The following is a 16,048-nucleotide window of genomic DNA, read 5'->3' on the forward strand; positions in this document are numbered from 1 at the left end:
GTCATCTAGGATGGATGACGAAGAGGGAAAGTCAAGAGGCAGAGGCAAGAAACTCAGTTAAGTCATTTTAATGTTTCAGACTGCTGCAATGATGAAAACTAACCTGAGTGCCATTAGAACAGAGAGGAAGGGACAATTTCTTGGAAACTCATATACTCATTAATGTGATTATTTGTACACAGTGGTTTTTAAGTGGAATTTAGTTTAAAACAAATCACAAAAATTACCCATTTTTAAAATTATTTTTGTGATACATTCAGGAATTGTAACACACTTCTTTTATAAAAACTTTCAATTTCTTCTCAAAAATTTTTGGTACAAAAGGTACTCAGTGTTTCTGTATCTTATTACATCTTCATGGTTCAGAGCCAGAACAGGTATTTGATAACACATTATGTTGTATATATCTAAATGATTTCATAATGATTTGAAAAGTCACAAAAGCCACACAGCAAAGCTTGTAATTCTTCTAGTCATGAAAAATAAGAGCCTCTTTTGTGAGTTGAACTTTTTACTCGTAGAATTATGGAGGGTCACGGTTTAGTGTAACTGGTTGTCATTTATGTAATAAACCACATGGTTGATTATGATGTTGTAGATAAGCATAGTAGACTTTGCTCTGTATTAATGGCCTACAAGGAAACAGGGAAGTCTTTAATCTTGGTAAGGTTTCATTCATCCGAAAGCACACTGCAGAGTGAACAATACTGGAAAAGCAGATGCAGAGGTGAGGCCTAAGTGAATATGTATTTTCTGAAAAATCGGGAGTCCTTTCTTTAAAATGTGACATAAATGTAATTTTATACTATGGCTATGTCATTTTGGTAGCTACATTTTCATGCCCCAGTAAGAAATCAAACATTCACTTAAATTGGCAACCGGGATAACTTTCCTAAATCTTAAATTGAAAATTAAAATTTCCACTTATTTGCTGTTAGTTTTTTTATATTATTGTGAATAAGTCAATTCATTTTCCTTTTTCCAGGCATTATGAAAAACCTCTGTTTCAGAGTCATTACCATAGTTATAGGTCTTTATTTTACTGGAATAATGACAAATGCATCAAGAAAAAGTAATATTTTATTCAATTCTGAATGCCAATGGAATGAATATATTCTCACAAATTGTTCTTTTACCGGAAAGCATGATATACCTGTGGACATACCACAAACAGCAGCCACTGTGGATGTAAGTTTCAATTTCTTTAGAGTTATCTTACAGTTTCACATGAAAAAAGAAGAGTGGAAAATAAAACATCTGGACCTCAGTAACAATCTCATATCAAAAATAACTTTAAGCCCTTTTGCATACTTACATGCTTTGGAAGTGTTAAACCTCAGCAACAATGCCGTCCACTCCCTCTTCTTGGATCTACTCAGTCCTAAGTCCTCATGGGTGAAACGCCACAGAAGCAGCTTCAGAAATAGGTTTCCATTGCTGAAGGTGCTCATTCTTCAGAGAAATAAACTCAGTGACACTCGCAAGGGTGAGTACAATTTTAACTAGGCAGAGAAACAATGCTTATGCGGAGTCGTTTCATGTTCATAAGAATTCCACATTTGTTTTCAGCTTCAAGGAGACAGCTGAAAGTAAAGCAATTTGATCAGAGTACGTATAATAAAGTTTCTTAGTGGCATTGGAAGTTATAGTGTGTGGAATTTACAACTAATGAAATTTAGTTTCCCATTAGTATATCTGACATTAATGTTATGTGCAGTTATCGAGACACTAGGAAGTATGTAAGTGCTAAATAATAATGAGTGATTCTAAGTTACCTACTTTGGTTATCATATATTTGTTAATACAGAAAAGCACTGAGCAATAACTAGTTCAAACATATTTAATATGTAATGCAATTCAAATTAAATGTCATATTCATAATATTTTTCTTCTTTGAGTACATTTTGCCTCAGTCTATCTAGTTGTCCTCCAAAAGTACAGCAGAAGTATCCTAATATTATATATTGGTATGTAAATCTTCTGGTTATCAAGTCAAAATAAGAATTCCTTATCCTAGTTTCTAACAGGGTACTCCAAATAGCCTCCTATTATCATAAATTCTCATCTGACATTCAATAGTCTACATGTTGGAGTTCCTTAACAGTAAACACCAATGTTTTCTTTAGAAAATATATCAAGTTAATAAAGCAAAACTTTCTTTGCCCTTTTTATATTCCAGAGTGCTAGACAATTAATGTCCTTTCCTTGTTTGTTTCCAGGCTCATTCACTCTTTGCTAAGCACCTACTTTATATAAGACATTATACAAAAAAATGTATAAGGATATTTTTCTCTTTCTCCATTCCAAGTTGCGCATATTTGGTTTTTCTGATTATCCAGTTCGACATTTCATGTTTTTATTTTCATGCTCTTTCTCCAGCTTTGTTTTAAGCATCATTTTGGCAATAATAGCCTAGCAGGTATAGGAATTATTACAGTCAGCATGTCAGCAGAATTATTTGAGAAGGGTTGGAGTCTTCTCTCCCTGACCTTCTCCATAAAAGTAGTGTGTCATATTTTCAGTGTAAATGAAATGCATTTTATTTTATGATTTTTATTGTATTGTTTTTATTACAAGAAGAATACCTGTTACTTATAGAACATTTAACGACTGAAGAAAAATTTAAAGGGAAAAATTAAAGTCACTCATGTTATATATATTCTTCTAGTTTATTATTTATGCCTATTTATACCTTTTTCTTTTAAAATTGGATCATACTGTCCATATTTCTTATTTGTATTTTCATATCATAGAATATTTTAATATCTTTATATAATTAAGCCACCTCACAAATATTTCAAATAGTTGAATAGTTTTTATATATGCATATATCATAACTGGTTTAATCAAGCACTAGGTTATTTCCAGGTTTTGTTTTATGATGGACGTCGTTATAGCTACATATAGACATGTAATATAACAAAAATTTTTAACTGGTATGGTAGATGTGAATCTCAATCCACAAACTTAAGTGTACTAGAGATATAACCTTCTATTGTCTGTAGTAACATAATTTCTGATTCTGAGCCCCCATTGGGGGAGTCGTAGGGATACTTAACATCAGTCTTTCATCAGCTTTCCTCTGCCTTTGCCCGGATTTGTACCCAGCTCAAGAGTCGTATACTCGTAACAAGTCGTCAAGGTGTGAATGTTCCTTACCCCTGCTACCCAGAGAATATTTCTTTTCAGTCTCTTCAGTTTGGAGAAAATTTCTTCTCCCTTTTTTTTTTTCTTCAAAACCCTCTGTCTGGCAAACACTTTCTCATAAAGGTTTACGGTTTTGGATAACGAAAGCCAGAAAGACTTGTAGACTCAGCTACTTTCTGCCTTGCCATGTGCCTTCCCTGGGACAATGAACGTGGAGCCTAGTCTCTGTGTGAATGGAGAGAAAGAGCAAGAGGAAAATATAGGAAGGTAAGAGATTAACAGGTCAAAATATTATCCCACCACAAGAGTAAATAGGGAAGTGCTGAGTTTCTCTCCTTTAGGCAGATGAATTCCCCTGAGCTAACTGGGGATTAGGACTAATACAGTTGCACTTAAAGACCAAATATCCCTATAAATGCAGATACAGATCCATCTTCTTTTTTTGAGTTAAGCTTTTGCCTCCCAAAAGATGAAGAAAAAAATGTTCAACTTGAAGAGGAGGGGGAAAAAAGAAGTGAAGTGAGCAAATTCTATATCTGAAATTCTATTAAAATTCTAGCAAATGAAGTCATAGAGAGATGAATGAGAAGATATAGATGTTGGAAGTTCAGTGTAAGGCATGAGTCTGATTGGATATAATTCAGAGTCCTTTTATCCATAGTATTTTGTTATTTAAATTATTTTCCCATAATCATATTAGTTTTCACTAGGTTGAGTCTCCTCTAACAACTTTTCCTATTTTATGATTCTGTGACTATGGCTGGGTTGCTCTGACTTTGCAAAAAATCTCATTTTGAGGGGAACTGCTGGTAAGAGAGAGTCTTGAAAACAGAGCATACCCTATTTTTGGCCTGTTTCTTTGTTCTTTAATTCTTCACTCTAAGTCTATTTATAGGTGACATCTGGATAATATAAGATTTACTCATTGGATCATTGTGAGGATTAAATGAAAAAATGTATCTCAAAGACCTAACTTAACATGGTATTTGGCATAATAAACTGTCATAATTTAAATATGTGAAAAGTACTTCAGAATCTTGTCTGAAGATTTATCTTGGAAATACTAGTTTTTATTATTCTCTTGGCATAAATTGAGAATAACAGTATATTTAGAAACAAATAATTAATTTTTGTCTAAATCTCAAGTTTTTTTTTTGTTTTTTGAGATGCAGTTTCTCTCTTGTTGCCCATGCTGGAGAGCAATGGCATGATCTCGGCTCCCTGCAACCTCCGCCTCCCGGGTTCAAGCGATTCTTCTGCCTCAGCCTCGCAAGTACCTGGGATTACAGGCATGTGCCACCACACATGGCTAATTTTGTATTTTTAGGAGAGACAGGCCTCCTCCATGTTGGTCAGGCTGGTCTCAAACTCCTGATCTCAGGTGATCCGCAGGCCTCAGCGTACCAAAGTGCTGGGATTAGAGGCATGAGCCACCGTGCCCGGCGTCAAGTTATTTTTTAATATGTTAAACAATTATTGCAGTAGTAGCCCACTATAATTCATGAGCAGATAATTATTTGTGTCTGACTATATAGGCACTTGCATTCATCTAAAATAATAATAATAAATTAGGGACATCTCAGAAAGCAGCAGTCAAGCAACCTTCATAACTATGTACCACATATTTTAAAATGGGGACTGTTTCTAGAACCAATGAAAAGTTGCTTTCACTCAGGAAAGCCCACTTTTGTAAGGGCGAGATATCACACGAACTAACCCTGTCTTCAGAGTCAGTTGTGGTATCATCAATAAGCTTCATGTTGGGAAAACGTCCAGAAGAGGTGCTGGCCAATGCAATTTATAAAACAGAAGCCAACCATGAATTTAATCTTAATAATGCTTCCACCTTCCTCCCATATTTTTGGAGTACAGCATCAATAATTGAAAAACTAGTTTTAAAACATGAAAACAATGGGATCAGTCTCTGGTTAATCTGTCTTACCTTCATCAAGCAGTATTTTTGGAGTGCTCACAGAGTAACTGGAAAGGTAGCAGGAACAACATCTTGTTGGGATTCCAGTTAGGTTGATAGACATCTTGTTGGGATTCCAGTTAGGTTGATAGACCAAATGTAGCAGCCTCACATTAACCAACTAAGTTCCAGAACCCAAAGAGATAAATGTGTTAGAAATAAGATGAAATAGTACCTAACATTTGAAGCTGGTGGAATTAAAAAAAAAAAAAAAAGTATTATTAAAAAGTAAAGTATATTGTGTTCCTTTATTCATAGAAAATTAAAGATTTCATCCTGATTGCTACTGGATTATGGAATTATCAATAAGCAATGTACTGAAAACTAATTCAGGTCCTAAAGAAACAAAAAGTATATAAGACACTAAACTAAAAAGGCAAGGCCTTTGGCTCACCTATATAATTTGACCACAGCAAGATCTGACCTAATGAATCAAATATCTTACCCAGGACCATTCTAGACTCTATTCCAATTCTTACTGCTCTTTGGACTAAAAGCCACAATCCCTGAATATTGTTGTTTTATGTTATCAGGTTATCATACTTGGGAGAGCACTTAAGAAGTTCATAGTAGAGGGTGTATTTACTAAGTGTAATGTCCGAGTATCCTTTCTGTGGCCTTTTTTTCTGATAGATCATTTCTTGGAAATAATAAAACTGCCTCTGGCCACTTAAATGCAAAGGCTAATAAAATTCCTGCCTACTGTGGCCTTTGTAATCTTTAGAAAGCAGTTCAATAAATAATTCCCTTTCCACAAAGTACCTCTATATTTTCCTCCCGGCTTTCAACTCTCCTCTCTTGAAACATAAAATCTACCCCTGATGTTCAAGCCCCAGCCATGAATGCACCATACAGCCTCTTTCACTCATTTGACTACCCTCTGAACATTGGCTCACCAAGCAAAAATATTAAAAGAACACATTTTCCCATTGAGAAGTGCAGTCAAGTACCATGCAAGAGTTTTCTTAAATTTTCCAACTCCATCTTGAGAGACCCTAAACAAACCAGGTTATCTGAAGGACCAAAGCAGTTCCCTTAAAAAAAAAAAAAATCTTAATCATCTAAAATTGAAAGTAAAGGAAAAGTTTTCATCCAGGAGGAGTAACTGAACTTCCTGGTCTTTATTCTCATCTCCAGAAGAAATGTACCTTCCTCTTGGAAAATCTCGGCTTGATATTATGAGGGGAGTTAAATAAGAGGATTCTCTAATAACTGCATTCAAAATCAAAATCACCCTCTCCCCACATGCTTGGGTATATTCAGTACCCAGTCTTTTTATTTACTAATTTTTTTGTTTCTTTTTTTAGACAGAGTCTCACTCTTGTCACCCAGGCTGGAGTGCAATGGCATGGTCGCAGCTCACTACAACTTCTGCCTCCTGGGTTCAAGAGATTCTCCTGCCTTAGCCTTCCATGTAGCTGGGATTACAGGCGCCTGCCACCACACCCAACTTTTTTTTTTTTTTTTTTGTATTTTTAGTAAAGATGGAGTTTCACCATGTTGGCCAGGCTGGTTTTGAACTCCTGACCTCAAGTGATCCACGTGCCTTGGCCTCCTGAAGTGCTGGGATTACAGGCATCAGCCACCGTCCTCAGCCTATTTACTCTTATAATTCTTTTACACATCTTATATTACTCTATTTACTTGTTTATTGACCTTAAACATGTCACTTAACCTAAAAAAGCTTCCTGGTCCTTATCTTTAACTAGGAATAATTATATATATAGGGTTGGTGTGAGGGTTAGAGACAGTGTATATCAAGACTGTAACACATAGAGTGATGATACATGTAAAACATCTCTCATAGTGCCTGGCATACGACAGGTGTTCAAAAGCGTTAGTTCCCCTTTAGTGCTACTTGATCGTCCTGAGTCTTTAATTCTGTATTTCCCGCCCTGGTCTTTACATTATTTACTTTACCTGAAATAATGGTAACTTCCTTGATTTCAGGCACAATAGATAATTAAAGGGGATTCTCATTCTCTGTCTTCAGATGTTTAGAGTATTTGCCAACAGTCTTGGTGCCTCTGTTGATATTTATATAGGTCTGCATAATGGAAGCCCCTGCTCTTCCTTTTTCTGAGCACTTTCTGATCTGTCCTCTGACTCTCTGAACCACATTGACTCATGAAACCATCACCACTGTCAAGATAATGAACTATCTGTTACCCCAAAAGCTTCCTCATCCCGCCTTGTAATCTATCTTTTCCACCCATCCCTTCTCCCCAACCCAGGTAACCACTGATCTTTCTGTTTCATTACAGATTCACTTGCATTTCTATAATTTTATATAAAAGTCATTATACAATATGTACGTTTATTTTTGGTCTAACTTCTTTTTTCAGCATAATTATCTTGAGACTTATCCATGTCATTGTGTATATTAAAAGTTCATTCCTACTAAAAACAGAATTACAGTTCGACCTAGCACACCCATTAGTGGATGTATATGCAAAGGAAAAATAAATCATTCTACAAAAAAGACACATGCACTCATATGTTCATCACAGCACCAATCACAATAGCAATTACATGGAATCAACCTAGGTACCCATCAACAGTGGATTGGATAAAGAAAATGTGGTACATATACATCATGAACTCCTACAGAACTCTAAAGAAGAATGAAATCATGTCCTTTGCAGCAACATGGATGTAGCTGCAGGCCATTATCCTAAGCAAAGTAATGAAGGAACAGAAAGCCAAGTACCATATATTCTCACTTATAAGTGGGAACTAAATCTTGGGTTCAAACAGACATAAAGATGGGAACAATAGACACTGGGGACCACTAGAAGGAGGAGGAGTGTGGGAGGAGGGAGACTAAAGCTGAAAATCTACCTATTGGATACTATGCTCACTACCTGGCAGCATCAGGCAATATACTTATGTAACAAACCTGCACATGTACTCTCAAATAAAAGTTGACATTATTTTAAAAAATAAGACAAAAAGAAAAACTTCTGTAAACTGTGGGGGAAAAGTTCATTCCTTTTCATTGCTGTGTAGAATTCCATCTTGAGGATTCATTTATCTGTTGATGGACACTTAGGTTGTCTTTTTAGCTATTAAAAATAAAGCTGCTAGATCTTTCATAAATGCTGCATGCCAGGTTAATGAAATTCTCTCTATTCCCAGTTTGCCCAGGACCTTTTCTGGATCCATTGAGATGATCATATGGGGTTTTTTTCAGTCTGTTAATTTGGAGAATTGTGTTTTCTAATATTAAATCAACTTATCATTCCTGGGATGAATTCCATTTTGTCATGATTTATTATCTTTTTTATATATTTTAGATTCAATTTGCTAAAATTTTAAGAAATTTTACATCTGTGTTCATGAGGAATATTGGGTTATTATTTTCTTTTGCTATATTGTTGATGTCTAGTTTTGGTATTAGAGTAATGTGGGCCTCATAAAATGAGTTGGGAGATATTTATTCCTCTTCCGTCTTCTGGAAGTGTTTGTTTAGAATTGGCTTTATTTCTTCCATAAATGTGTCATAGAATTCCCCAGTGAAGCTATCTGAACAGGAGTTTTTTTCTTGGAAGGTATTTAATTACAAGTTTACTTTCATTAATAGATGCAGGGGTATTCACATTATTGCTTTTTGAGTGAGTATTGGTAGTTTATTAGCATAAAGCTGTTCACAATGTTTCATTATCCTTTTAATATCTATAGACTCTGTAGTAATGCCACCTCTCTTATTATTGATACTGATAATTTATATCTTATCTTTTCTGATCAGCCTGACTAGAAGTCTTTTTAAATCAATTTTATTGTTGTTAAGGAACCAGCTTTTGGTTTTATTGATTTTTCTCTATTATTTTTACATTTTCTACTTTATTTCTTCTCTGGTCTTTATTATTTCCTTTCTTCTGCTTACTTTCAATTTCATTCATTCTTGCAAGTTTCTTAAAGGAGAAGCTGAAGTCAATGACTTGAGGCATTTCTTCTTTAACAGGCATTTAGTGCAATTTAATAATAAATTAGTAATTTCTCTCTAAAAATGGTTTAGCTACATCCCACAAATTTTGATATGTGATGTTTTCATTTTTAGATGAGTCAAAATACTTTATTTCTATTTTGATTTTTCTTTGTACCATGGGTTATTTAGAAGTGTGTTATGAATATCCAATAATCTATGGATATCCTAGAGTTCTAGCTTTGGGGTTTCCAATATATATCTTAAGATCACAGTCTATTTTTATTTGGTATTATACTACTTGCCTATAACATAAGAACCTTACAATGACGTTCTCCCATTTTTTCCCCTCTTCTGTCCTTTGTGCAAGTATTGTCCTACATTTTACCCCTATATATGTTATAATTTCCACAGTATGTTTTTACTATCTTTGCTTCTCACTGTTGCTTTTAAAGAAACTTAAATATAAGAAAAAATATTTAAATTAATGTACATACATTTCTGGAGCTCTTTGTTCCTTTCTTATATCCAGACTTCTATCTGGTTTCATTTTTCTTCTGAAGGATTTCCTTGAACATTTTTTCTAGTCTGGGTCTTCTCCTGATGAATGTTTTCAAATCTTTATTGAAAAGGTCTTTATTTGCCTTTGTTTTTCAAGTATATTTTTACTCAATAAGGAATTCTAGGCTGACCTTTTTAAAGATTTTCAGTTTGTTTAAATGTTGCTCCATTATTTTGAATTTGCATTGTTTCCAATAAGAAATCTGCTCTCATCCTTATCTTTATTCTTTTTATAGTGTTCCTGATATACACTCAATTTAAATTTTTGGCAATCAAATGTATTAATATTTTCCTTCATAATTTCTTTTTTTTTAATCTTCAAAAACAGCTTTCCCCATGTGCAACTACACCAATATTTTATTTATATGTGCCTTAACTCCATGGATGGCAAAATTGTCAGAGAAGATTTTTCAGGCATATTATAATCCAACTGGAATTTACTTTGTTGTGTGGAGATTAGAATAATATCTGCAGCAGATCGCTGGAATTCACCCAGGTCAAATTATTTAATCAGGAGCTCTTTTCCTGAAAACTTGATATCAGAGCATCTCATCCCCACCAGTCAGGGCCAGCTAGGTATCATGACCTGGATTTTCTGCAGACCAGAGTTGGGAAGCCATCTTCGATTCTAGCCTATCAAACAGATTCTGTCTTCATCTTCATCCTAGCATCAGCCCATTCACAAAATAGTGTCAGTACTTAACAGAACTTAATCCAGCATAATTCACACATAGTCACCTGAGGCTAGTAGAACTCCTGCCAGATCTCACTAAACAACTTCAATTCTATACATTAAAAAAAAAAAATGACAGTCAAGAGCGCTAACCCTACTCTAATATAGTTAGTTGTTATCCCTCAAGGGCTCATCCCTATTATCTTGAAAGTTACACATGGGTCCCAGTCTGTTCCACAAGGCCCTCATTTGGACCAGCAGGCTACCAGGCCATGTTAGTTTAATGACACTAGCAGAAACCAAGAAAGCAAGCTCTGCCACATAAGCATGTTTCAGATCTTTGCTCACACCACCTCTGCTGCCATTCCTTTGGCCAAAGCAAATTACATGGCCAAACTCAACTCAGTGGGATGGGGAAGTGTATTTGGCCCACAGGACAGTGAATATTTGATGAACAATCATCCAAACTAATGGACCTGGCTTCCATTGAACTCCAAAAGCTTGAAGATCATAGTAGTCAAAGACATGTCTCAATTCCAGCTATGAGAAACCATTTTTAAGGAATGTAATAAGCATGGAGGCCTTAAGTGATTTTCTTTGGCTCACATCAAAAGTCACAAACAGGGCTGAGAGCAGTGGTTCACACCTGTAATCCCAACACTTTGGGAGGCCAAGGTGGGAGGATTGCTTGAGGCCAGAAGTTTGAGACTGCCTGGGCAACATGGTGAGATTCTATCTCTACAAAAAATTAAAAGAAAAAAAAAAATAGCCAGACATAGTGGCATACACCTGTAGTCCAAGCTACTCTGAAGGCTGAGGCAAGAGAATCGCTTGAGCCCAGGAGCTCGAGGTTACAGTGAGCTATGATTGTGCCATGGCACTTCAGCCTGGTGACAGAGCAAGATCCTGTCTCGAAACAAAACCAAACAAAAAGTCACAAATAAAGGTGGAATAAACCTCAGTCTCTTAAGTTCCTCTCCAGCACCCTATTACTCTGTGACACAAGCAGATTAACTAAGCAACCCCCAATACATCTGGCAATTTCATTATGTACTCCATGACCCAGACCACTCTTTTGTGGCTTTGAGGGAGGGTTGTTTGTTTTTAGTTAATAAAAGATGGGCGTGGTTAAGGGTAATGGTTAAGAGATCTAGGTTTTGATTCCAGCTCCACCTACCATGGCGTTGTTGAGAACGTTCTTAACTTTGCTGAACCTAGTTTTTTTCGTTCGTAAAATGTTGATAACTCCTCAGGCTTTGTGAAGGTTAAAAGGAGATGTTTGTGAAATACTTAGAGCATAAAGAGTACACAATTAGGAGTTTAAAAATAATTTCTTCCGTCACTTTAAAGCTAGGCATGATCGCTGCCTCCACTGAGCTCCTAGGGCACTTACTCAATTCAATTAAGCACTGAGATATTTTAGGAATCATGAGTTTGCATCCTTATATAGGCCAGGCAGGTATCATGAAAATGTTAAGAAAGCTGTAGCTTCTTTCATGTTGGTGTCTTATTTTGCATTTTTTTCTGACAGACCCATATGCTTGCATATTAAAAGATGTAGGAATATGCTTCTATGCACAAAGAAACATTTTCTCCAGAGATTATGTTCAAAATATTTAACAACTGGCCTTCAGCCTGGGCTCCACAGTTGGATGCCTCCTGTCTGTAGTGCTGGAGCCAGGTGCTGCTGGACTGGGGACAAGGAGAAGATAGACTGAAGTAAGTGCTCAGGGCAGCAGGGTAGTGCACAGGGACTTGGGCAATGGTCATTTCCAAACCAATATGGAAATATTTTTTACGAGAATAAGCTGAATATGTCTTACTTCTCTCCCACTAAAAAAAAAAAAAAAAGAAAAAAAAAGGTCTTCTTGGCCTATCCTTTGTTTTCCTGTTTCTTTTGTCATTGTCGTTGTTGTTTTTTGTTTGTTTGTTTGTTTTTGAGACGGAGTCTCACTCTGTTGCCCCAGCTGGAGTACAGTGGCATGGATCTCGACTCACTGCAACCTCTGCCTCCCGGACTCAAACACTACCACACTGGCTAATTTTTGTATTTTTAGTAGAGACAGGGTTTCACCACGTTGCCCAGGCTGGTCTTGAACTCCTGACCTCAAGTGATTCACCTGCCTCAGCCTCCGAAGTGCTAGGATTACAGGCATCAGCCACTGTGCCCAGTCTGTTTTCTTGTTTTTGACAGAGACATGAGTACAAAGAAATGATAATCTTCTATAAGCTCATACCCCCATCGACAGCAGGCAGCCTTCATTCAGCTCCAGCCAAATGTCATCTTGTGCCGATTACAACTTCCAGTTTTCTTAAGAGAAGCCAGAAATGCAAATTTTTATTGAATTTTTAATGTCAGTACAATGATTTTTAAATCTCTATGCAGGCCAGACGTGGTGGCCTCTGGCCTATTGAATGTATACTGTATTCCACCAAGCATTGCAGAAGTTCAAACATGTGAATTCTGCCCTGAGAGGACTTGATCATCTGATAGGCAAACAAACAAATAAAAATTAATTTTATGGTCAGACGGTCCATGTGATGAACTACTCTGTATAACTAGTAACTTTACCTTGAGTTTATGTCTTATCATTGGATCAGATTAAACTCTTTTAAGAGTAAAGATTCTATGTTGTCCATGCTTGTCCTCAGCACTGACTGCCTTGCCCATAATGTTTTGATCGATTCGGTGTCCTGATGATCTCTTGCTTAGCATGTATACAATTAAATGAATATATGACAATCTTGATGATGCAGCCATTTCAATTAAGTCATCTCCCTGTATAATCAGTCTTACAATACGCACCTTGCAGACGGTAGGCAAGGAATAAAGCCTCCTGTAATTGAACCAACCTGATCTTGTTCTGTTGATTAAAAATACAGGCTACATGCAAGAACAGAGCAGAAGGAAATGTAAAAATGCAGGCATTTCCTTCTGAGACCCATATGGGAAATGAAATTTGAGAGACAGCTATGACTGGCACCTCCTTCTCAACCTTTATTTATTTTCAGTGCCAAATGGACCTCCTGATTACTCTCTGAAATCAAGTGAAATACAAAGGCAGAGACCAAAATTCAATTTGATTATTTTGCTGGAAAACAAAATCTAGCTATAACTTACTACCTTTGGGAAACACAAGAATGCCTAGGAATAGTCATAATGTTAACAATGAGTAGCTACAAGAAAGGACATGGCTACAAAATAGCATAAGATAGCCGGGTGTGGTGGCTCATGCCTGTAATCCCAGTATTTTGGGAGGCCAAGGCGGTGGATCACTTGAGGTCAGGAGTTCAAGACCAGCCTGACAAACATGGTGAAACCCCGTCTCTACCAAAAATACAAAAAAAGAAATTAGCCTGGCATGGTGGCAGGCGCTTGTAATCCCAGTTACTCGGGAGGCTGAGGCAGGAGACTCACTTGAACCTGGGAGGTGGAAGTTGCAATGAGTGGGGATTGTGCCACTGCACTCCAGCCTGGGTGACAGAGTGAGACTCTGCCTCAGGAAAAAATAGAATGAGAAAAATCTTAAAACCGGAAGAATTTATCCATGTAAATAAAGCATCAAAACAACTTTTTTCCTCTATTGTTTAGCAAGATTATTTAGTTTTACTATATAGTTCAGTCAAATAAATGTTTTTCATATATTTCACTCAAGGTTATATTTTTAATTGATTCTCTTCTTTTTTTTTTTTTTTTCAGGCTTAATTCACTTTATTTTTCTTGTATAAAAACCCTATGTTGTAGCCACCGCTGGAGCCTGGGTCTGCTGCACAGAGACTCTGGTGTGGGTCTTGACAAGGTGGTCAGTGAATTCCTGATAGGGAGACTTGGTAAACACAGTCTCCTTCCAGAGGTCAGGGGTCAGGTAGCTGTAGGTCTTAGAGATGGCATCAAACGTGGCCTTGGCGAAGTTGCCCAGGGAGGCAGTGCAGCCCCGGGCTGAGGTGTAGCAGTCATCAATACCAGCCATCATGAGCAGCTTCTTGGACACAGGCGCTGAGAGGATGCCAGTGCCCCTGGGTGCAGGGATGAGGCACACCAGCACAGAGCCGCAGCGGCCTGTCACCTTGCAAGGGACGGTGTTGGGCTTGCCGATCTTGTTCCCCCAGTAGCCTCTGCGCATGGGGACAACGGAGAGTTTGGCCAGGATGATGGCCCCACGGATGGCGGTGGCCATCTCCTTAGAGCACTTTAACACCCAGGCCGACGTGGCCATTGTAGTCCCCTATAGCAACAAAGGCCTTGAACCTGGTGCGCTGGCCAGCACGGGTCTGCTTCTGCACGGGCATAATCTTCAAAACTTCATCTTTGAGAGAAGCCCCCAAGAAAAAGTCAATGATCTCAGATTCCTTAATGGGCAGGGAGAAGAGGTAGATCTCCTCCAGGGATTTGATCTTCATGTCCTTGACCAAGTGGCCCAGCTTGGTGATGGGCATCCACTCCTTATCCTTGGCCTTGCCTCTGCGAGCTCAGCGGCCTCGGCCCCGACCCCGTCCACAGCTGGAACCCCAGCCCCGGATGCCACTGCCGAAACCTCCGCGGAAGACACCCCAGGGCCACCAGGGCCTCAGCCCTCCCCCCCTTCCCCCCGCCCCCCTGCACTGGCGTCATCTGCCATTTGGTGTTTTCTTGGAGAAGAAGTGATTCTCTTATTTTAAAAGTAGTACATGCTCATTGAAAGAAATAATTCAAAAGTGTTCAAAACAACGTTTCTTTTCTTATCCCTCTTCACTTCCCTCAATCATCCTAGTCCTAAGTGTAACTATTAGTAGTTGAGTTTATCTCCTGCCAGGCCTTTTCCTGCTCACTCAAAATCTGTGTATGTGTTTGCATATGGCTCTTTTTCCCAAGGACATTGGACTTATACTCTATACTATTCTGCACTTAACTTTTTTCTTCCTGTTCAGTCAGTTTACATGTTGATCTGTCTCATTATCCTTTGAGATCACATATTATTTCATAGTATTAATATACTATACTTTGTTTAGCAATACCTCAGTTGAGAACTCTTAATGTTGTCTCCAATTTTTCAACATTACAAACAGTGATGCAGTAAATTTCACCACTTTAGATTTTAACTTACTTTTTCATTTTAACAGGACTGTGGAAACTGAAGTCATTGCAGAGTTTGGATCTGTCATTCAATGGGATATTGCAAATAGGGTGGTCTGATTGTCACAACTGCCTGCAACTGGAGAATCTCTATTTAAAGAGCAACAAGATATTCAAAATTCACCCACAAGCCTTCAAGGACCTCAAAAAATTACAGGTTCTAAAATCATTTTTATAATATTTGAATAAGGAAGAGACATGGGCAATTACATTAGAAGCATATTTCTGTTGAAGAGTTTCTTCATGTCCAGTAGTACTGGCTATTAATCAAAAACTGTTCGTCTATTTTAAGATCCCTTAAAGAGCTGAAGTCTCTTTCTTGCCTCAAAAATCAAAGGCCACAACAAGGGACATGAATTTTACTCCAACATAATACTCAACAGCAAGAATTGACACATTATTTTTCTAAGTCAAATTATATCCAACTCCTACATTCCACTTACCAGTTGGCAAGAAATTAAATATTAGTTATTAGTAAGGCTGTCTCCCTAAGCTACAAGATTGGTGAAAGGTCTCAGGGGTCTTATGCAATATGGAACGCTTGGGGAGGCCCCTGTAAACCAATCTGGCTGATGCTAAGATGTCAACGACCCAGGACTAGATGGGCCTCTGAAACCCAGTGACCCTGTTGCTTCCATTTCAAAATTGGACACAAAA

The 16,048-nt window shown here is 37.4% G+C and overlaps 1 protein-coding gene and 1 pseudogene across 1 annotated transcript in view; one reads left to right on the forward strand and one right to left on the reverse strand.

Annotated features, from left to right (window-relative positions):
* The first annotated feature begins 455 nt into the window (after positions 1 to 455).
* LRRC66 (leucine rich repeat containing 66) overlaps positions 456 to 16,048 on the forward strand; it is a 29,590-nt gene continuing 13,997 nt past the window's right edge. The window contains exons 1-2 of the mRNA XM_023183147.2: positions 456 to 1,486; positions 15,379 to 15,548. Coding sequence (XP_023038915.1) covers positions 991 to 1,486; positions 15,379 to 15,548 — 666 coding nt within the window. The 5' untranslated portion in view covers positions 456 to 990. The remainder of the gene's footprint in view (positions 1,487 to 15,378; positions 15,549 to 16,048) is intronic.
* Positions 13,960 to 14,897, reverse strand: LOC111520441 (annotated as a pseudogene).

Source organism: Piliocolobus tephrosceles, chromosome 3 (assembly GCF_002776525.5).
Source record: "Piliocolobus tephrosceles isolate RC106 chromosome 3, ASM277652v3, whole genome shotgun sequence".
Classification (NCBI taxonomy): domain Eukaryota; kingdom Metazoa; phylum Chordata; class Mammalia; order Primates; family Cercopithecidae; genus Piliocolobus; species Piliocolobus tephrosceles.